Genomic DNA, 24,156 nt, shown 5'->3' with positions numbered 1-24,156 from the left:
ATCCAATTATTCAATTTGGAAGCCAAAGATGGAGGACATAATTTATTGTAAGGATTTACACGACTCAATTGAGGGTGATAGCGTCAGGCCAAGCAATGTAAATGAGAAAGAGTGGGAAAAGATGCACTATAAATCCACTGGGTATATGTATCAGATAGTGGATTAACCTTTGTGTGTTGTATCATGTATCTGCAAGAGACAAGTATATACCTATAGTCTTTCAAAAAAAAAAAATATGAGGGTTTTTATGAGAGGAAGATAACTCAAAATAAAGCTTTTAAAATTAAACAACTTGTCAATGGTCTATTGCTAATTAAGCATGAGTGATTTTCAAGACTTGGTGAATCAGTTGATCACCATGAAAATAGTGCTAGATGATGAGTTGCAAGAACTGTTTCCCCCTTCCGACTCTGGGTTCAGTGCTCTCCATATACAATGTAGTCAACATACCCGATGCCTTGGTGATCTCATGTAGGGTTAATTGCGGAAACTCCATCCACAAGAAAGAATCTAAATCATTTGACTAGATTAAAGAGAAAATAAATTTCCAGTTGAGATAGATTTAATGTAATAATTATTTTAAGTCCTTGACCATGACATTTTATTTTGAGCTACTAAAATACATATTCTTAATGAAATATAATTTCACAAGTGGGAGGATAATTAATTATATGATTAAATTGGATATTCAAAGAGGTAAATATACATTACTTATATTTATACATCGGCAACCTAAGCAGTTGGATAGGAAGCTAGTGTGGCAAACCCACAAAGCCCGAGGTCTCTCTGTATCCTCATGTACCCACTCTCACCCCAGTTCTCGCCCCATGAGTTCTTCACTAACCAATAATCGATGCCATCAGGGGTGGTTCCAAACCCAACTGCAGTAACAGCATGGTTTATGACCGTCCCACATTCTCCATTGAATACTCCGCTAGAATAGAAATTAAAGGCTCTGTCGCCACCATCAATGCCAATTGAAATTGGTTGGCGGGCCACGTGCTGCAATAATTCCTTCTCATTGATGCCAGGTATATCAGTAAAACCAGTAATCACAGCAGCACTTTGAGATGTTTTCTCGGCGTCACAAATTCCTTGCGTAGCCACGTATGGGTAATTTGTTTCAAGGGTGATTCCATTGTTTTTTATTATATAGTCAAAGGCATAATTCATGAGACCGCCATCGCAGCCTTGATTGTAAACTGTTGAACAGTCCAACAGTTGCTGCTCAGACAGGGAGATCAAATTGCCAGTTTGGATCTGGGTGATCCCCTCTACCGCTGCCACGGCTGAAAATGCCCAACAACATCCTGCACGCATACCAATCAACCATGATAGAAAAATTAAATGGCTTAAGTTTTTTGATAAGTGGTAATTTAACAAGAACAATAATAAGTGCGGAAATTTTCAGGGTCTTACCGCATTGTCCTTGGTTCTTAACCGCAGTGACAGCTCCCTGGTCTCTCCAATCCACAGTCGTTGGAATAACATCAGTGAGGCTTTCATGCGTAAACGATGTGGTTCCGGTGGACCTTGATAGATTGGTCATCTTGAATCCACTACGAGAGGCAATGAATTCTTCAGCTGATAAGTCTGCAAATTCGTTGAGACTTAACTTGTACGTGCGATTCCCTTCACTGTTGGTTGTCTCTATAAATTCTGCATTTTGTTTGAATATCTCGAAGCGGCTTTCCTTCTCTGTATCGTCTAAATAATTGCGATTATATTGAGCCAGCCATTGCGAGTATTTCTCAGCCATGGACGCTTCTTGCAATGCTCGGGACGCGGCTTGAGATGTCCAGCTCCCCAAAATTGTAAACACGGCAATTATAAAAGTCTTCCCGAGTACTGCTAAAGCCATTGTGTACAAATCGATCGAGTAGGGTTACTTGGCTAATGATTTGTGAGGAAGAAAGCACCCATTTTTCCTATATATATAAGAAAAGAAACATCCTCAACGACCTTGACAAAACCATGAGTTCTTATCCAAGGAGGCCAAAAATAACAAAAACAGAATAAGATCATTTTGACATCCTCAATATTCTATAACGATAATATCTTAATTCGACAATCGCTTATAATTAGAAAACATATATACCTAAAAATGGTTTTGCGTGTTTCATCGTTGTTTAACTAAGTAAGGATTAAAATTTTGGTCTAAGCCGGGGGCTGAAATCGAGGGAGTCGTAGGCGCTCCCTAAAGTCTGACTAAATTATAACCTGACCTTGCCCTACCATGGTATCAATGAGAACGAATGTGGTTTAGACTAATCAGGCATGGAGATTCTCATTGCAGAATTTGAACCCATGCCCTAATGTTTACCTAACTACTTTGGCAAATTTTTTGAGCCATTAAATATCCACCCTTGATAGTAAATGAACTGGACTTACTCATAAAGACCAATTTGCATACAAAATGCATATAAATGCGTAACTATCTAAGAGCATTTCTAGCAGATGCTCTAAACTGGTGATAATAACTATATTTAACTACTATGAGCATTTTTTAGTCTCCGACAGACGCTAAATAGACAGGAACGAAAGAAGGGGGGGACTGGTATAGACCATGCCCCCCAAATTCCTAAGAACAAAAAAATTTTAAGGAGAAAAAAAAAAAGTACCTTATACTTTTTCTCCATTTTAGACACAACCGAGGAAGAGAGAGTAATAGTGGTGAAAGTGTGGAGGATAGAAAGAGGCCAGGAAGGGATTCTATTGGATTGTAGGGTTTGTTCAATCTTTGTGTGTGTTGGAACCCAGAAAACGATCTATGGCAACCATTAATGGGTAAACTGAGACTGCCCTTGAAAAATCAAATGCTCTCCTAATAGCAGTATAAATTGAACGCCAAATTTACAAAGACTTTATGAAGGAAGCTCCATAGATAATATGAACAACACCTACAAGTCAATTTTGCTAGCTTTTCCTCAATCAATCGAAAACAACAACCTCAAAACCCAATTTCCCATGTTTCCAACTGCATCCCACCACATGGGCAGCACCCTTTTAGAAGCACTCAATGGCCGCGTGAAAGTTTCAGGCCAATTTTTCATCAGTTTTATAACTAGAGAGAGAGAGAGACGAGCTGGTCTGGAGAGAGACGAGAGAGGAGAGTGGGGGAAGAAAACGAAAGATTACAAAAATAATATTTAAATAAAAAGTATAAATTTTTTTTTAAAAAAAAAAATTTTAACTATTAACTTTTTAGCTACTAATCCCAAAAGAAATTTTCCTTCAACACCCATTCTTGATAAAGGGAAACTAGCAGAAAATTGTTACTGAAGCTTCATGCCCATTTGGCATATACCTAAAATTAAGCTTCAAGACCAAACATCATCCCAAACCCCCATGGCTTACCTCTGCAACTCTCTCTTTCCCTCCACACAACCAAATCCACTCCACTCAAGCAGCCGAAAGGAAGGTTGAACCATGGGTATTGGCACATTTTTATGTGATAAAAGCTTTGCTTCCAACCCTGGATATTTACAAAACACTGAGCTTAGAAAATCCTCGACTCAACTCTGTGTAGATGGAGCTCTTGATTTGGCAATGAATATATGGTGAGAAACTATCGTGGCACATGGCTTCGTCTTGTTGACAAAGTGATGGAAAAGAAGGGAAGCAAATGAGAGAGAGGGAGGGACCGAGGGAGAGAGAAAAATTAAACAATAAAAAGTAATCTTTGAGAAACAATAAAATAATCACCTAGTGTGCTAAAATGGTGCTATTCACTGTAGCAAAATTTGTGCATTTTAATTACTCTGGAGCTTATCCGTCAAAACAAAAAAAAAGGGTTAAAATGTAGCTATTATGAGTCCTTTAGCCAATTTTTTGGAGTTACTCTTAAATAGCTAAAATAGTTAATGTCGTTGAACATGTTCAACTACCTGGTCCAATCGATACAATTGCCTAAATCGCACAGTATTTGACTATGGTTCGTTTGAGATTGTAATTTCAAAAAGTGTGATTTTAAAATAGTGATTTTAAAATGTGCAATTTGAAATTTTTTTTTTTTTTTTTTTTTTTAAAAAAAAAAGATTAGCAGTTATTAGAGTTACTAAACGCTAACTACCGGTTAGTAGAGGCAGGTAGTGAATTTTACTAACTGCCTAGGCAGTTACGGTTAGCGGTTTTAGCCAATAACCGCTAACCTTAACGTCTTTTCACCACTAATCTCAAGAGACAGATACATATCTTTGAAAAAAATATGAGGGTTTTTATGAGAGGAAGATAACTCAAAGTAAAGCTTTTAAAATTAAACAACTTGTGAATTTGAACCTTAAAAAGAGAAGGCCTATTGTTAATTAAGCATTTGAGTGATTCACAATGAAAATAGTGGTAGATGATGAATTGCAAGAACTGTTTCCCCCTTTCGACTCTGGGCTTAGTGCTCTCCATATAAAATGTGATGAACGGACCACTAAATTTGTCATTCATTTAAACATTGTCAAAGGGAATAATGTGAAATTTCAAGAGTACTCCTTATGACATTGATTTTAAATCCTAAGAGTATTGCAGTCTCAAATGTAAAGTTGAGGTCACTTTGATTTATTTAGGAGTCAACATACTTGATGTATTGGGTGATTACATGTAGGGTTGTGGAAACTCTATCCTCAAGAAATAATCTAAATCATTTGACTAGATGATAAAGATAAGAAATTTTCAGTTGAGATAGATTTAATGGAATAACTATTCTAAGCCCGGCCTGACCAGGACATTTTATTATGAGGTACTAAAATGCCAGTCTAAATGAATTTATATCAACTATGGAATATTTCATAGAGCAATCAAATGTCAAAATAAGAATTATTTATGGGATTAGTTGAGTAAATTCGAAAATATTTACAAGAATTCAATTACAATTATTTAGTAAAAATTAATTGTAATTAATAATAACCCGTGACAATTCATAAGATAACAAGTGTCACTGGTGTATTGAAGGTAAAAATATATATTTGAACGAAGACTAAGTCAATGGTCTCCACACCCCAAAATGGACATCAATATATATGATCATTACTCATGTACGTACATGATACTTGAGCGAGGTTGAATAGAAACTGGCTGGCTTTCATGCAGAGACGGGACTACATGCAGACGGGAGTGGCCCACCCCCAGTTTTGAATTATTATTTTTTATTATTAATTATTCTTTAAAATGTGAATTTGGGCAAAAAATTATTAGTTTGGTCCCGACTCATTAAAAAGTCAATCCAAAGTTTGGTCTTGGCCGGACGATAAAAAACAGTTAGAAAAATTTAAGTTTTAATACGCTTTACATTTGTGTTGCGTGACTGTGTGTGATGTTTATCTCTGATAAGTTTTAATACACTTTACATTCAGGGATTAAATTAAAAATTGAATTATATTAAAAAATAATTAATTTTTATTTTGCTTATATTTTCTAACATTGAATGAATACTAATTTTATATATATATATATATATATATATATATATATATATAGTCTTTAATTTTAATATATTTCCCATCAATTACTTGGTCCCCTATTTAAATATATTTTTAATTCATACTTTGGCCCCTGTCAATAAAAATTCCTGATTCCATCCCTGCAATATAATTTCAAATGGAAGCTTTCCATAAAGGATTTGGCTTCCATATATACTTTTGTTTTAATAACAAGAATCTTCTCAAGTTTGAAAGAAGGGTAAAGCTATTAAACATGCATGGTTTAAGCACCGTAGACTAAAATTAAAGATTTGTGTTGCCCTGCTCAAGAATATGCAAAAAAGAGTGAGAAATTTCTAACCTATATGAGCGCATGTCATTTACTGTACAAAGCAGATTCCATGCAATATAATTTCAAATGAAAGCTTTCCAGAAAACATCATCAAAACATGACATTTTTTGGGCCTCAGAAGTCAGATCTTCATAAAGCTTGGGCATCTTCCCTGTAGGCCATAGATAGCATGCCCATTGGTGTTCTTCACAATTCTATTACTACGTACATGGAAGATGGAATTACTGCATTAGCTTGAAACTCGATCAACTTGAATTCAGTTCATATTTAATACATGAGTCAATCGTGAACATAAAATTAGTCTCAATTATTAAACGAACTATACTCGTATAAGCTCGTGTAACTTCATTTTTATTATTTTTATAGCATTACTTTTAGTTACGTAATTAGAACATCTTAAGGATAAACTATCCTCTTAATATAATAGATATATCTTGAATTATTGTTATTGTGAGTCTTGATATTAATATGTGTGTGTGCATAATGAATTTATATACATACTCATCATTGATGTACTTTATATAAGGAATTAATAATTAAATTAACTGAGCAACTCATGAATAAGTTGGAGTTTGCTCAAAAAATAAATGAATCAAAGCTCGAACAAATTATCCAATTCGGCTTGCATGTGTTCGAAATAAAACCTAACGAACAAAACTTGAACATTTAATAATCGGCTCGATTACAACCCTACTCCCGACCAACGAAAGGAAAAGAAAGCGTTGCACAAGTACTAACCGATGTGCAAGCATTTACATGACATCCCACTTACATAAACATGGAGAAATAGCAAAACATGCTCATGCAGCGAAATTAAATGAAAGATAAATGGTTTATTCACCCTTCGACTCTACAACTCAAGCAGTGGGAAAGGAAGATTCCATGGCGATGCCACATAGACCTTCCTTAGCATCAACATCTCTTTCCATTCTTATGTATCCATCTTCGCCCCAACTGGTCCCCCATGAATTCTTCACCAACCAATACTTCTTCCCATCTGATTTCCCATAACCAACTGCAGTGACGCCGTGGTCCAAATCTTTTCCACAATCTCCTGTGAAGACCCCCTTGGAGTAAAACTGGAAGGGATAGCCGCCGGCATCAATGGCAACAGAAACCGGCTGGTTGGCGACCGCCATTTTCAGTGCATTCTCGCTATTGGCAGTCACATCTTCATATCCTGTGATCTTGGCCGCAGAGGATGCTGTCTCGCTCTTGCTGCAATTTCCGTCTGATCCCTTGTAGGGATACTTGTCTTCAGTTGTAAGGCCTTTGTTGTGGATGATAAATTTGAAGGCATTGTCCATTAGACCACCTTCACAGCCCAGGTCTTCCCCGCTGGTGTCACAATCAACTAATTCTTGCTCGGAAAGAGATACCAACTTTTTCTTTTGGATTTGGGTGATTCCTTCGATGGCTGCAACCGCTGAAAATGCCCAACAGCATCCTACAAATATTCATGCTCATTGTTAAAATAACTAGAGAATAGAAGCTTGAGGAATGAGAAGAATATTACATATATAATCAAATTTTAAATGTTAGAATAAGTGGCTCATATTCTCTCAGGCACTGAACTATTAGTATGGTTGACTAGTTGTCGAAGCGCAGAAGTACGGTACGGGGTATTTTGGGGTTTTTCAAAATACATCCGTACAATTAAGATTTTCCTATAAGTATATTATGTTGTAACCCTAAATCAAAGAATAGTGAAATATAGTTGTACTTTCCTGTGAAAATAGGCACATTATCGAACCACGTAAATCTGTGTCTCGATTTTCTCTAGCTTTTTCTTTTCATTTCCATATTATTCATCATTATTGTATACAATAAGAACAACAAACATCCCTCAAACTCAAGGTGGTAGTGTACACAAGATACGAAAATGTTTAAGTGGATGTGCTTTTGTGATCATGAACACATCAGTCAACTGATTAGCAGATAAAACAAGACAAAAGTGGAGAATTTTTTGCTCTGATACCAATCTATACAATATTATAAGGATATGGAGTATCTTTGCCTTACCACATTCGCCCTGGTCCTTAACAGGAGTAACAGCTCCATACTGTCTCCAATCAACTCTAGCTGGCACTCCAGTCATGTTCTCATACCTGAATGGTGTCATTGCAGATGGCCTAGAATAGGAGGACCTCTTATATCCATTGCGAGAGGCCCGGAATTCTTCATTAGTTTGATCTGCAAACTCATTGATCCGCAGCTTATACGGCCGATTCCCAGCACTGTTGAAAGACTCAATGAAGTCCACATTTTGCTTGAAAAGCTTCAAACGCATTTCCTTCTCTGCATTGTTCTTGTAAGCTCGGCCATAATAAGCCATCCATTTTTCATGTCTCTCTGACATGGAGGCTTCATGCAACGTTCGGCTGGTGGCTTGGCAAGCCCGTATCGCCAGCAGCACCAGGAAGATAAATGCTCTTGCAGCTGTCAAAGCCATTAATTAATTCTTTTTCCAACCTGTTTAATTGATAGTTGTACGTTTCTGATGAGATTTTAGAACACAAAAAGGGATTCAGTCACACTACAATCATTCAAGAAGAAAGGGGTATATATAGAAGATTCCTGATGTTTCTGCTTCAACGCAGAATCCCCAAATAGTAAGCTTTGGAGATGAAAGATGTGGAAGGAATAATGGTCAAACCTACAATCATTGCTACAATCATTGATCATATGTTTGACTTTTGAGGTGATTAACAGCATCTCTTGTTTCTCCTACTAACACTACTGCCCGTAAAAGTTGCCTAGGAATTTGGACTGTTTCAACAAATCTTACAGAGTCTTCACATTGTGAAGAGATTCTGATACTAGGATTCCATGGAAAGCAAATATTGGACAGAATGTATCTTCCACATGGTAAAAAGTTGTCCCTGGTCTTAATGCTACATTGTGGCTGCCATACAACAACAGCCTAGGATATTGGCCACTGTTGATCTACCTAAAAATCTGTCTTTCACTAGGAATATTGCTAATGCATATTAGGATCCTCTTGGTTTTAAAGAAATAGTAGATTTTCAAATTACGTAATTTTGGTTAATTTTAGGCATCGAAACCCTTGAAAAATGTCATATATTAAAAATATGGTATGTTATAATTGAAACTTGAGTATATTTTCATCAGGTTCTTACTCTCTATGTTGCAAAAAGCTTTGAGCCAAAAATTGTCTTTTGATTTTATGAAGAAGAAGCGTCTCTACAAAAATGAAAATGAAGCTTTTTTGGAAGATTTTTTTTTCTTCTTTTGGTTAGCTCGATAAGTACTGCCACATTTTTAATAGATAACATTGTTCCAAGTGTTTTGATGCTTAAAAATGGCCTAAATTAAGTAATTTGATAATCTACAATTAATTTTAGAGAAATTGTAGAAGATCTTGATCCAATTGGGGTTAATGCATATTAGGATGCTCTTGGTTTATTCATTTCATGATTAAGATTTAATGTTGTAGTATTTAGTATGATAAATATGTTGATACACTATTAAAGAAATTAAATGATGTGACATTATTTACATAATTAGATGTAACATTGTTAAAGATCCTGGCCTTATCCTGCTAAATGTCTCGTGTTGGTAAAGTAGTAACAACATTAATAACTTAGCTCCAGATTTCCGGAAATGATAATACTGCATTTTCTTGTTGTTTCAAATTAGACAGTAACAATTAGGAAAAAATTAAAAAAATGTTAGACAGTAACTTCTCTTAATTAGGAAATAATTGTATAGTAATCACCCTCAAGGTCCTAAAAATTAATATTTTTTTTTAATGATTTAGGCATGAAAAACCTAGGAAAAAAAAAACCCTTTTCCCCCAAAAATTTGTTATTGGATACTTGATTTCTATTTTTCTAACTATTTGAAATTAATCAAAAAATATATATTATTATGTAATGTACTCCCTGATCACTTGAAGCAAAATGCATCAAAATTTGAGTTTAATTCTAAGAAAATAAAGCAAATAATTTACCAAAACTGGACAAGCTAAGGAACAAAGGATTCGTAAGAAAATAAGGTAGAATAGCTCAACTAGTTGGCAGTAGTAAACTCTTTTTAAATAAGGAAATACTAAGTGTTCTTCTAGTGTTCTCCCACCTATGGTGTGATTTTTAAAATCACCAATAGTAATTATATTTTTTTATAATTAAGCACCCAATGCTTTTTTTAACGGTGCCTTCGCATCAAACAAAAGTAATTATATTTTTATATATATAAAAAATCCTAGTTAATTAATTTGTGGCAAAAAAATATTTCGGTGATCAACGTATAATATTTTTTTTTAATAAAAGGGAGGTAAATACTAAATAACGTGTAAAATAAGAGGAGAACATGGTATAATTTCACGAAACCTTAATGGAGCTCAATGCAACTTTTCCTTCCGAGTAAACTGGCGTGTATAGATTGGCAGGTTTTTTTTTTTTTTTTTTTTAAGAAAATTGTTAAATTAGTCTCAATGGTTTAACCTTATAACAAATAAATCTTTGTGGTTTAAAATAAGCTTATGTTAGGCTATGTGGAGTCTGGGTCCTACAGTTGAGAGGGTCATGGTCGAGAGTTGGGCATCTTAATTGCACATGAGTAATTGAGAGGGTCATGGTTGAGAGTTGGATATCTTAAATGCACATGGGTAGTTGAGGGACCTGGATCCTCTCCATTTGAAATGGAGCGGAACTGGTTAGTTGCTTTTAGGGGGGCAATTTTGTTATTTTATTTTTTTGAGACAAAAATGTCATCTTAAAACAACTAAATGAATTCCCTCCATTTTGAAAATCCTTCTCTGTAGTTTGAGAGGTTCATGGTTGAGAGCTATGCATCTTAATTGCACATGAGTAGTTGAGAGGCTCATTGGTGGAGCTTGCCTATAAAAGGAATGATAGCTCATTTGTGAAAAAGCATTCCTAGAGAGCTAGAGCATCAAGTGAGTGATAGCAAACACCATTCCAACTTTAGAGAGAGACATCTCTTGTAAAAAGAGTGAGATAAGCTTCCTTGTAATTTTTCCTCCCCAAGTATAGTGAAATCTATGCAACTCAATGGATGTACCTCACATTGAGGGAACCACATAAATCTTGTGTTTATGATTGCTTGTGTTTCTTTCTATTTTTGCATTCACGATATTTCTGCAAAGTGGGAATAGTAAAATTTCCCAACAGCTTACAAATCTCTATAGTATGGATTGGCTACGTAACAAAATGATCCCTTCATACAAATTTCAGCTATTTTTTCAACAAATTCCTTGTGAAATACTATTTTACCCCTAAAATAAAAAAATAAAAATAAAAAACTTGGTTCGAGGGTGGTTGGACTAGCCCCATTGCTCTTTGATGTGGTTCAACTGTCCCCTCCAACCAATTTTGAAGGTGACCAAACCGTCTCCATTGATTAATCTCAAGGAAACAAATCACTCTTACGAGTAGTTTAAACATCCCATTCGGCCAATTTTAGAGGTGGTCAAACCATTTTCAAAACTCTTGGCAGACTTGTCCATCCTCATAATCGATTTTGGAAGTTGTTGAACTATCGTACTTGAAAAGATGGTACGACTATCCCTTCTAGCCAATTATGGAGGCAGCCAAATCCCTCTCATAGCTCTTGGAGGTGGTCCGGCCACTTCCAATGTCAAATTCTAGAGCTATGAGCATTTATCTGTTATTATGTCAACCCACACAAACCAATTTCATAATTTTTTTATTCTTTTTTAATGCATAGCAACTGGTTCACTAGTCATTTGCGGTTCAAATTTAATAGTTTGTATTAAAATAAGTAGGGCTACTCTTCACACCCATTTTGCACCAGATAACATGGCTTGTTTTAAATGGCATCTACTAAAAAATAAATAATAAATAAAATAATTAAAAAAAGAAAGGGGAAAAGTCGAGCACTTATGAACGCAATCTAACTACAGCAACAAACTTATATACCAAGCATTCTACAGCATTTGAAGATTGGCCTGTAAGGTATAGCCTGTCTCTGATACTGTGATGAGCATAAAGTTGCAAAAATGTAAATCAAATTGAGCTACCAGTATTGTTACATAATATTCACCTGTAATCAGAAAATAATTTCAAATTAACAGTAAGAATAGGAAATGCAGCACATTCATGGGAAGTAAGTAGAATATGATACAACTATGGACTGAGAAAAATGATTGAATTTCTGTAACTTTTACCTCAGGAACAATGGACCTACAAGCAGAAAGGCTTCAATATCCACATCAAAGCAATAACGCTTGCCCCTGACCATCATTTGAATGGTCAAGCTCAGTAACATTTGCACTCAAATGTTTGCCAACCGCATCGGCTAGAGCTTGTATTAGGGACTTGGGGTCAAATATTACACCCACTTTTGGATCATGTATAGAATCAACAAATATCTGCAAAACTCAATTTGTTTTAGAATCTAGGTCCACAAATGAAGCAGATTGTCATCGTTAAGTCAAGTAACTACATGTAAAATGATTAAACATAGTTTTCTGCTTAGACTACTAATCCTTATTGAGGCAATACTAAAATTCTTCCGAATACAGAGCGCTTAAAATTAATAACACCATAAGAAATCCTGCCCGGTTGACTTTCAAGTTCCAGCTGTTAAATTTCGGCCTCATCAGGCAATTCTTCTGGCACCAGAAATATTCAAAACTAGCATTTTGATCAGAGGTGCTAAATCAGCCTCATTGGGGAACTTCAGCAGTCTAGGGCTAGTTTAAAGAAAATTTTCAGGGACATGCCCTCAGTGCCTCACCGTAGTAACTCTGAACAAAACATTAATGTCTCATCCTGGAATTTTCAAATGAGTAATGCTTGATTTTAAAATGGAATATGGAACTTCATAAATGATATTTCCTGTAAGGATGTTTTCTTTAGCACTTTTTTCTAGCATACTAGTCAAAACAAATGGTAAGAGGCGTACATACCACATCAATGATTCCTTGAGCAGCCAAGCATTGAACATCAACAGGAATTTCACCATCTTTGGGGACCAAAAGTGTATTAATGTACTGGCTTGGCTGCACAGAAACATAAACTTCAAATAAAGTTAATAAACGACATGTTTCCTCTGATCTCAACATTTCCTTCATTCTAGTTAACCAAGGAAGATTTTTTTCTTTACCTATATAGTACAGTCCCTATCATAAAGATAAATTTCAAAAAGCCCGTTGTTGCTGTAAAGGGTGAGTTGATACTTCTATAATGAAAATCTCACTATTCAGCAATTTGGGGAGTGGAGGGGCTTGGGGATAGAAAGAAACCATTCATCAGACCTATGGATCACCAATGTGGTAAAAAGGACAAAAAGAACGCCAACAAGAGGACATGGCAGAGACACTGACATCTCTCAGAGGAGGTTAGACTCTGTCCAGAGGAGTGCAGCTCAATTTTCAGAAACCCCAACTACAAGCTAAAATCACCTTTAGGCATGCAGTATAGAGAGGAAGGTAAGATAACTGCAGAGAAGGCAAGTCTAATGGAGTCTAAAGAGGAGAGGTTAGATAATTACGCTCACTAGCCCCTGGGCTTGGGTCAGGTGTAAGGAGTGGGGGATGGGTTGGTTAGGTGTTAGGCTTAGAGAGAGACAGAGAGACAGAGAGACAGAGAGAAAGAGAAAGAGTATAGTGATTACTTGAATTACTGAGGAGAGAAGAAAGAGGGAAGATAAATAAAGGTCACCCCTGGTAGTTGGCTGTTTGTGTCAAGTGTTCAAGGATACCAGAATCATATGAACTTTATTTTTTATTTTTTTATTTTTTTATTTTTTTGAACGACATATGAACTTTATTATAAGAATGGCATTTCCAATGACTACAGTGATTTATCATTCAGCTTCAGTCTGAAAGGAGGGAGCAGTTTTCAAGTTACTCTAAAGTCATTCAACCTAATAATTGAAAAACTTTGCAAGTTACAAGTCTAAACCCACTGTCTATGGCATTCATTTTACAGGGCAACTTTTAACTAACTTCTACAACAAGCATCTCCATATTCATCAACAAGCTGCTGATCTTGAGAATTAAGGTGACAGCAATTATATACCATGTACTAATTATAAATTAAACTTGCTTTCTTATGACACAATCAAAAGTTAATAGAATGCAAGTTACTTCTGATTACGATTATTGAATTTAAACAGAACACTTGATTATCACGCTACACCACACCAAGTCACTCAGCAAAATTTACTTCAAAGAATTACTGTATCTACTCACGTACAAGGTTTTTTAGACAATTCTGAGCATCTCCATATGTTCGATTCAGAGCATCTGTAATTGCAGTTACGAAGCAAGATGCTGAGAAATCACTAGTTTCTCGATCATGTGTACCATTTAACAAAAGAACCTGATATCCAAATGAATTAAATAAGTACAACACATGCTGAACATTGCAAAACATGGAATGTCGACGTCCATGTCTAAAATATCACATTATATATATATTCCAAATTGCCAAGCAAGAGATACTAAATTCAACCAACCTAGCCATTCTAAAGGTGTAATTTTTCAGGGAAAACGCTATCCGCATTTACATTATCACTCTAAAATGACTAGTTAAGTTGCAATTGAAGCTCCCTAGAATTGCTTATAAAGCCCAGTCTCACCTAGTAAGGGATTAATGTGGAATTTAACATCCATGAACTATTTTATAATCCACCTACTCTGTGAGTTATTCATCTCCCTAACATGGGCCAGGGATGTTACAAAAAGGCATTGGCATATCCCATGAATAAGAAGAATGAGCAATAAACCATATAACTTGTACTAGATAGTCACATGTATCAAATAACTTGATAGCGTGATGGAAAGATACCTTGCCCTATGTGAGTTATTCATCTTCCTAACATGGGCCAGGGATGTTACAAAAAGGCATTGGCATATTCCATGAATAAGAATGAGCAATAAACCATATAACTTGTACTAGATAGTCACATGTATCAAATAACTTGATAGGTGATGGAAAGATACCTTGCGGCAGGACCTTGAAGAAATAATCTCTCCAATGCCTAGTAATACCTAGAAATGCATGATCAATCAGAAAATATAAAAAGTTAAGTTTCTGATGTTGCTTAACAAAATTCACAAATTAACTGCTGATAACAAGCTGGACACGAGAAAGAAAAACTTAGGTGAATGAACTTCAAGATTTGGACAAGTTCATAAATCAGATTCAAGAGATAGAATTGGTAAACAAGCTAGCGTACTTATTTTGATGTGTTGTTTCACTTGGGCCAATAAAAAAGGAAAATATTTCAAAAAAGCAGAAATCTTCAAAGAAAAGTTCTGAAGCCTACTCTCCTCCACTAATTTATGCCATCTTCCCTCTTTTCTTCTTCTTTATCTAATTGCCATTTTTCTGCTCTACTGTGTTCTCCAGCCATATCACCAGAAGAACTGGTTCCTTTAATATTACAACTTTCTATAAATCATCTTCCTAACATAGCTTCAGCCAATAAATTTCTTCAGCACAATTATTAATTTCCAGCAGCTTCTCAGCAAATTTATATTAGCCTTTTTCAAACTATAATTCAACTACAAGCCCTAAACCACTGTCCAAGCCCTAAAATCATATTTTCCGAAACCTTTTGAACCACTAATTAAGCAATAAAAGGTAGCTCAATCCTGTTCATATTCGTAAATACACCAGATAAGTGTTTAAGGTCAAAACAACAGTTTTCTTATTCATTCGTGTATGCCAACTTGCTGTGATAGAATATATGAATAAAACTGACAACTCAAAACTACTGGGTCAGTGTGGTTCCAAATGTTGAGAAACCAACACTCGTTGGGTCAATCATCAATGTTGTGCTATGTAGTCTGATGAAACCCGACCCAGTCAATATTCATTAAAAACCAAATTTTAAAACTCATTTAACCATTTTACCTTCCCCAGATCTCCTACTTTTTCTTCTCATCACTCGATGTCGATCCTAGATCTCTCTCTTTGGTTTCCTCTGTAAGTTAGTGTTAAGGTTTGGAGTTGGGTTTGGGAGGTTGGAGAGAAATGGGGAAACAGAGAAGGCCATGGTAGCGTTGGTGGTCATCGTGTTGATAGTCTTGTTTGGTGCAAATAGGGTGAGGTCGGGTGCAGTGGATCACTGTTACAAGGAGACCTGCCATAGTTGGATCTATTGCCGCCACTATTTAGTATGCTTTCATATCTTCCTTTTTCTTCTAAATTGCATGGTTGTCTGCTGTTCTAGGATGATCGACTTTGTTCAGATCTTCAATTTTCTTCTAAAATTTCTAGGTCGCTCTAATATTCTGGGTCGATAGGCTTTGTTTGTTGCTGGTCTTGGTGTTTTGGGAGATGGAAGTATCATTTAGTATTATTTGATAATGTTTTTGAGAGAGGTGAGCATATTTGGGAATTTCGGGCTGGCGTGATTCGGATTAGTGGGTAATAGCCAATGATTGGGTGCCACTATGAAACAATCACAATGGGAAAGTCATGGGTTTATGGGGGTGTGGGTGTCAGGTGACTTTGATTTGAGTTGTCAGGGATGATGCCTAAGAATTTTCAGGGCCATGGGATGGGGTTGTAGAAGAGATGACATTTGGTAGGATGGGCCAAAAACGAGCAGAACCAGATTCTAAAGAAACCCAAAATAGGCCAAACATGCCAAAATGTAAGGACCCAAGGGCAGAACTAGAAGGTTCATAAAACCTGAATTGGGCAAGACGGCCACTGACATAATGGGCCCAAACAAATCAGACAAAACCCAAAACCCGACCCAACCAATTAGTTGAATCACTCTACTCCAACAGCAGTTGATGAGGCACAGTTCAAATTCCAACCACCAATCAGTGCAGTTTGGTGGCCAATTTTCAATGACTGACTGTCGGATCAATTGTTGGAATCCGGCGAAGTCCAACTGATCAAGTTAGTGCACACCCCTATAAATATTAATGTTGCATGAAACAAGATGACTATAGACAAATTAGCCTTCTGCAAAGTAAAGAGGTATCTCATGGAGTAAGCAATACAGTCCATATGGCCGCCCACATTAGTTTATCTTAGCATATGCTAGCAAATGGTAATAAGGTAGTCCAAAGTATTAATCATCATTATCTCTCATAATTTATCTCACATATGGTAGTAAAATCATCAGAGTGCCATAGCATAAGCAAAATGCTAGCAAATGGTCAAGAATGTTACCAATGATGGACAATTGGAAGTGAAGAGAGATCCCATAGCATAAACAATACAGTCCACGCTACTCAACTGGTCCAGGACAGCTGGGTTTGCTGCAGGGAAGACCTAGTCAATAAAAGAATTGAATTATCAAATGGTCAAGATATCAGGAATTAGTGCACATATTACAACCAATAACAGGCACGTTTCAGGCAATTAGCAAAGGGATGAATCATTTAATGGCACCGTTGCCAAAACGCTGCTCTTTTCTATGCATTCCTTTTTCTTTCGTTTTTTTTTTTTATAGTTTTTTTAATGCAGGACACAAATGAAAAAGCTTTTTTAGGAAAATACAACCACACATCAATATGGGACTGAAGCCATGACCTCACCCTCTACCCCTTGTTTATGGAAGGAAGAATATTGCCATTTTATCCACACACCATTGGACCTATACAGGGTTAAATATTAAGATACAGGATTGAGTTCTTGCGACAAAACCATCTCTAATACTACATAAGACACAACAATGAAACCTAGGATCACCTCATGCAGCAAATTACTGCCCTCACTTGACATGTAGAACACCCTCTTTATTCTTGAAGGAAGCGCTGGAACTGAAGATCTTCCCTATAATGAGAATTAGGCAGTTGAATAAATAAGAAACTTTGTGCAAAATAATTAACAAAAAATGAAAATCCTTGTGTACTATAACTAAACCAGAAAATTATCAGCACAGTGCCAAAACTCAATCAACATCATAATTCTTTAGAACTCATCCTTGGTCCCAACACCTTTTTTTTTTTTTTTTGGCCCTTTAGATAAGCAACATTCATCAAAAGACTCCAAGGAAACACCACCTAAGCATAAAGTTAGACAAGGAAGGAGAACTATCACCACCAGTAACACCACCCTGACCATTACCATTGCAAATGACACCAATACATACCACACCAATATCACCACCACTAACACCACTCTCCTCACAGCCATTGCAACTGTTCCCACCAACATAAGTGTTTAACTACTGCCCAAACGCTTTTGATAACCCTCGTCTGGAAAATCCTCCATGGATGAATCATACCATTAACATAACTCAACAATAATATAAAATTTGACTTCCTATGATGAAACAATAGCAGCATACCTTATTTATAGGTTCCATGTATCCATGACTTGGATGAGAAATTTCATTCTGACCTCGAATTATAGTCCCATCCTGACAGTAAATTGAATGCGAGAGAATTAGCAGAAGATATTATAGTGCAAAAACTGGGATATTGCTTATCTAAAACCAGCATCATTTCTGCAAACTATAGTTGCATCATTTGGTCCGTTAACTGAGCTAAAATACCAGAGTACAAAAGTTAATCATTTCCATACAGCTATTGATTGCTAAGTAAAAATGTCCCACAAGTTAACACAAGCATTTCCGGGAAAAAATTGAATCTAGGAGACAAAATTCAGAAACTGATAAAATACCACTTATTCTAAAAACTTAAAAATCATAAAAATTGTGACTTGATCACTTAATTAAATATTCTAATACTCTTCCTCACATGTGGACCGAAATTTTCATTCCACAAGTCGGGCTTAACGTGTGAAATTTTTCAAGGTAAAATAGGATCAAGGTTCAAACTCTGGACCACTTACTTTGCTACCATAATAAAATATTATTTATTCCAAAATCTTAAACTGATAGAAAATGGTGAAATGAATCACTTAATCAATATTCTAATAACTACATGAGGCACTTGTAAATGTAAGGATTCAAATACATTAACAAGATCATGCCAATTCATAACCTCTAAATAAATCAGTATTTCCAAGGTAAGAGGGGGAAAATCAGAATATAGAAGAAAGAAAAATAGCTTTATTTATATATATTCCAAACAAAGTATTAGGTCTACCGCAAGAATCACAGATTTGTTTTAATTTATAAAATAGCAGGTTCAATAATGTTTTTATCATTTGCTATAACTCAAGAGAGTCTGATCCCAATACGATTGGGAAATTATGATCAACCTTAGTTACCCAGACTTAAGATATCCTCAAACAATCTGACTGTATGCTATTTGGGTCCTCTTGTCAAAGATTACAAATGCATCAGAAACAAAATTCGGCTAACAAAAAGCACAATAAATGAAAATGTACCATATATCAATTACACATGCAATACAAACTAAGCAACACATATCACAGTCCTAGAATGCACATAGAAACAATAAAAACTTTTAGAGTAAATCTGAAACATGGAATATAAAACCATTCCTCAAAATAAACAAGAAATAGAATTTTCTCCAAGAACAGAAACGAACTTAGTTTGCATGACTCTATTACCATACTTGTCCACCTTTTATAGGTAAGATATGATGGAGCTAGATACCTACAAATTAACACTTTGTCTTCCATGGATGAACTGACAATAAGGCGTCTTGTATATACTAGCAGATACACATGTAAATGGTGAACCAATACGCAATTACAAAAAATAAGCACTTATGGTATACCCATACAAATTAAAATGTGGATCAATAATCATCATACCCATAATTCACATCCTAATGTAAGCCTGTCATTTGTTGATATCACTGGGAGGACCATACTTTCTGAAGGAATATCTGAAACACGTGAAAACAAAAATATTGCAGCATCTAAAGACTGAAAAAATATGCGTGCTCCTGCAAAGAAGAAATTCCCAATGCTGCAAAAATTATGAGACTTGGTTAAGTAATGATAATATCAGAGAAAAAATTGAACAAACATCAGAATTAACTATGATGCAATAATTTTAAACTAGTACAGCCCTCTCTAGAGGCAAGTCCAAGCACTAGTAGTAGAAGCTAGTCGCATTTCTTAATCTTAAAATAGGACTAGCTGATAGCAATTCAGCAGCAAAAACAAAAGATCATTCAATTAAGTGTTTTAGGGATGCATGATCACAATTCACAACCACACTAATAGTCTATACACTCAAAATAAATTTCACATCTATTTTCTTTTTGGTTACCAGGGGAGGGGGTTAATTTGATGGTTGGAAATACTAAGATAAAAGTTTTCCTTCAAATTGCGTTGAAAGTATTTCCTACAACACAGCCTATTAAACTAACATGTATCCAAACTGTATGTGTTTCTCACGTGCATTTTTTTTTTATAAGTAATTTTTTCGCCCCAAGGGGAGGGGGAAGGAAAGATTTGAACTAGTGTTTCTCACATGCATTTTTAATTGAGCACATGATTCTCACAAGTATTTTTAAAAATGAATGTCAAAATCATATACATTTTGGACACATGTCAATTTAAAAGACTGGGTTGGAAGAATTGAGAAAAACTTTGTTCAAAGACTAATATTGTTATCTTCCACACCCCCTTCCCTTATAGTCATTACTTGAAAAAATTTATGATTCTAATGGAAAATAGGCATTTCACTTACATGTATTACCCTTTATCAAGAAGATAGCCATCAAAATTTCATAAAGGAAAAGGCATTACTTATGTGACAAAAAATTGGAACTCAAATAGAAATAAAGTACCTGCCATTCCTGAAACAAAATGATTCATCAGACCGCCGGAGAATCTGTGTTTGAAATTCCGGAAAAATTATCAAATTTTTCATGCCAAGCATCACATTGAGAAGTTAAAAGAGCAGTCAAAAATGGGAAGAAGTGATAACTGACACATGAAAACCATAAAATAAATAAATAAATAAAAAGCAGTCATGAGGGGCTAAAGAAAGAACTATGCAAGCAATATTTCATAAAAAAATAAAAAAATAAAAAATAAATAAAAAATTATAAGTTTTATTTATATGAAGGTATGAATGGTTTAACTTGAACCTTAGCATAAATTATCATATTTTGTTAAGTAATTCACTTCCAAATACAACACATCTTGTGTGAATATCCTCCACTTCTCCTATAGTTACCTAGAAGTATTTAAGTGTACCCGTACTACATAATGTGATATAATAAACAATAAGGAAAAAAAAAAAAAAAACTAATCAAGTCCAATAAACAAGTAACAATAACTGGAAGCAAAAGAAGTCCAAAAAATTGGGTTAGAAAAGGAAATATTAGAGCATGAGCATACGTCTCTTTGACTAAATTGTTTAAAGGTGAATTGGCAACAAATTTATTTACTGGCAATCAAGCATATGTCAGATTATTCACCTGATTCTGAAAGTAAGCCAAGAAAGCTCGAATTGTCTCCCTGTAGGGTTTCGACACACCATTCCATAGAAAATGTTCTCCTTCGACGATATTATACCTGTCAAATACTTAACTCAGCATACCATACTCAATATACATAATATTGAGTAACACCTAGCAAGTAAATGAGATCAACTCAGAATACATAATATTAATTAAATGGCACAAGTAAAAAGTAGACAATGGACTAACTTCATTGTAAAAATGAAAAAAGAGAAAGTATGGATTTAACTTGTACACTATCAAAATATAATTTCTTTATAAGTAACAAAGAATATATACCAAGAGTTGAAAGCGCACATTCCACAATCAAAATATTACTAATAACCAAAGTATATAAAACAAAAGATAACGAAATTATATGTCAATTAGTAGCTTTCGCCAACTTCAATGCTTTACTTTAGAATAAACATGTAAATATATGCACTATGAAAAGCTCACATACATAATGCATTATGTAATATCACACTTCTTTTAATTATTTTCTTAATTAAAAGTGTATATGTAATGACCAAAAAAAAAAGCGTTAGCCACATCTTTGCTATAACTCTAAAATGACTAGTCAATTTGGAGCTTCTCTAAAATAACTTATAAAGTTCAGCTTCACCTACTAAGTAAACAATGTAAGACTTAGCACGCATGAGCATTTCTTATAAATTGCTCACTCTCTATGTGAGCATCTCAAGTACCATATGGCGTTACTATCTGACTTTGATACTATTTGTAATGACTAAGAAAAAAGTGTTAGCCACATCTACTCTATCACCCCAAAATGTCTAGTCAATTTGTAACTTCATTAAAATCGCTTATAAAGTCTAGTTTCACCTAGTAATAAATAATGTGAGATTTAACACCCATGAACATTTCTTATAAACCACTCACTTTCTATGTGGGTTACTGATCTTCTCAATTTGAGATTAGGGTGTTACAGTATCATCTAAACTGCAATGCAATTACATTTATGGTTTATGAGGAACACTGAGCATTATAAATAAAGAAACATGGTTAAAGAGATTTAGAGAAGTGAGAAAGAGAGAGAGAGAGAGAGAGTAATAAGGTACAATTTAGCAGGGATTCGTCACTAAGAGCAAGTTTGGGATTGCGTTATGAAGGGTAAAAAGTACTTTTAATACCTAAAAAGCTATGCCAAACCAAAAGCTGGCCTATTTGGTAAAAAATTCTAAAAGTACTTCTTTAACTTTTTTACTCTAAAAACTGTCAAAACACACTTTTGGCAAAAGCTTAAATATTTAACTTCGGCCAAAAAGCGTTTTTTGACTTAAAAGCTCTAATCCTCAAACACAATCTCAAACATACTCTAAGTGAAAAATATACAACACAATTATAGTTGTCTTATCGCATTTCAAAGTTCATTTTTACGTTACTAAGTTCCATTGACATGAGGACAACGAATTTCTTCGTCCAATGCAGTCCAAACATGGAATACTAGAATGCTTGGCGCTACATACAAAATGCAACATGTACATAATAAGCTAATCATCCAGAAGGATTTCTACCATTCTGATTTGGCTTGTTGTGCATCAAGCGGTAAACGATGACCCAGCAATCTTCGGACAGCAAGCGACTCAGCAGTACTTTGATCAGACAACCTCAAACACCTCGACCGTATGTCTCCAACAGCCGGACCACCTAAAGCATTACCAAACCAATCAACCTCCACACATCCTTTACACAATCCAAAACTTGTTATTTTCGATGTTTCTTCTATTATCGACAAAGGACTAGGTTTGCAAGTGATTAGAAGACTTACCGAGGACACGAACAATCTCTGCAGTACTTCCTCCGTCATCGGAAACAGGGAGAACATGCGCAACCCGAGTCGTGAAACTCTTTAGCTCTTCCACCACACCATTAAACGCAGTCCCACCTGCAAATTAGACACGCAAAGTTGTTATCACATTTCAATTTCACCAAACAAACTCATCGTAGTTATTACTCTTAGAGTTTTCATTGTTGGCGTACCTGAGAAGACGAGTAATGAGGGCTGGTTAGGGTTTAAGTTTGAGGCGCAACGGCAACAATGTTGGTGGGTGGGTGAGGAGCGAAGCGCAGCCATGTGAGGTCTGTAGTAGGGGAAATGGGAAAGAGGGCAGAGTGTTTTACACGAAAGGAAAGAGGGACCCAACAAACTGTCCGCCATATTCCCGCGTCTCCACAGGCCCTAAATCGTTGGGGGAAGCTTCCCCGAATGACCCACTCCACTCACTCTGCTTTCAAGGTCCTTCAAATGGCAACAAAAACAAAACAGAAAAAACAAAAAATAAACCGCTTGCCGATGTCTTTTAAAGGGTGTTTTTTATTTGTTTGTTTAAAAAAGTATTATGAGGTGACTTAGGGTGCGTTTAGGATAATAATTTCGTAAGAATAATTTATATTTTTTAAAAATATTGTAAAACGTAAGGCATTTGACATTGAGATTTAAAAAGCACTTAATTTAAAATAAAAAAATAAAAAAAATCTGCAATTTCGATAGGCAGGTTAAGAGGTGCTTATTTAAAAATAAAAAAAAAAAATTAAAAAAAAAAGTACAAATTTAAACCAAAATTAGGATTTCGCATAACAAATATGGAATATAAAGGTGAAAAGTTTTTTTTTTATGGGTTCATATTTGAAAAGTATTTTGTTTTTTATAATGTCTTTTTGTTTTTAAATTGTTTATTAATAATTTCGAGAAAAATATTTTTTATTTCGAGAAAAAAAAAATAGAATTATCTTCAAAACCGTTACCAAGAGAAACCAAATTATTTATTAGATGTAGAGTTTCTAGTTAAGATGCTATCACCTGATTTACTTTGGACATAAATTTTTTTTAAATTAGGTCGGAGAAATTTTTTGTAAATCAGTCTCTACGCACATATATTTTTTATTAATGCTATTAAAAAAGCATGTGAAACGCAAATGCTATTTGAGGAATCCACACAGCCTTTTCTTCCATAGAAATTTCCAACCCATATATTCATTTATCTACAATTATCTAATTATCCAACAAAATCTTACCTTTTGGAAATGAAGTTGGAAATGGTTTGAACTTTGAAGACACAATC

The 24,156-nt window shown here is 35.1% G+C and overlaps 3 protein-coding genes across 5 annotated transcripts; all 3 read right to left on the bottom strand.

Annotated features, from left to right (window-relative positions):
* Nucleotides 1-732: 732 nt before the first annotated feature.
* On the bottom strand, nt 733-1,861 carry LOC132169653 (senescence-specific cysteine protease SAG39-like). Its single transcript, XM_059580653.2, has 2 exons — nt 1,420-1,861; nt 733-1,310 (listed from the first exon to the last, which is right to left on the bottom strand). Exons 1-2 carry the CDS (start codon nt 1,859-1,861, stop codon nt 733-735), a joined length of 1,020 nt encoding a protein of 339 aa, XP_059436636.2.
* Nucleotides 1,862-6,617: 4,756 nt separating this feature from the next.
* LOC132172300 (senescence-specific cysteine protease SAG39-like) lies at nt 6,618-8,212 on the bottom strand. The gene is made up of 2 exons (XM_059583775.2): nt 7,783-8,212; nt 6,618-7,207 (listed from the first exon to the last, which is right to left on the bottom strand). The coding sequence occupies exons 1-2, from the start codon at nt 8,210-8,212 to the stop codon at nt 6,618-6,620; spliced, it is 1,020 nt and encodes a 339-aa protein (XP_059439758.2).
* Nucleotides 8,213-11,659: 3,447 nt separating this feature from the next.
* On the bottom strand, nt 11,660-24,155 carry MEE18 (maternal effect embryo arrest 18). Of its 3 annotated transcripts, none has more exons than XM_059583771.2 (15): nt 24,110-24,155; nt 23,075-23,333; nt 22,863-22,979; nt 22,609-22,741; nt 21,053-21,149; nt 20,417-20,460; nt 19,431-19,587; nt 18,031-18,102; nt 17,430-17,513; nt 16,908-17,009; nt 14,717-14,764; nt 13,964-14,093; nt 12,677-12,786; nt 11,933-12,136; nt 11,660-11,808 (listed from the first exon to the last, which is right to left on the bottom strand). In XM_059583771.2, exons 2-14 carry the CDS (start codon nt 23,250-23,252, stop codon nt 11,978-11,980), a joined length of 1,431 nt encoding a protein of 476 aa, XP_059439754.1. In that variant the 5' UTR covers nt 23,253-23,333; nt 24,110-24,155; the 3' UTR covers nt 11,660-11,808; nt 11,933-11,977. The 3 variants fall into 3 exon arrangements, with proteins under 3 accessions (XP_059439754.1, XP_059439756.1, XP_059439757.1); XM_059583773.2 differs by having other exon boundaries at nt 12,677-12,769; nt 13,968-14,093; XM_059583774.2 differs by lacking the exon at nt 11,660-11,808 and having other exon boundaries at nt 12,046-12,136; nt 13,968-14,093.
* Nucleotide 24,156: the final 1 nt, after the last annotated feature.

Source organism: Corylus avellana, chromosome 1, assembly GCF_965113065.1.
Source record: "Corylus avellana chromosome 1, dhCorAvel1.hap1.2, whole genome shotgun sequence".
Lineage (NCBI taxonomy): Eukaryota > Viridiplantae > Streptophyta > Magnoliopsida > Fagales > Betulaceae > Corylus > Corylus avellana.
Note: the sequence above shows the minus strand (reverse complement) of the source record. Positions and strands in the feature narration are given on the sequence as shown.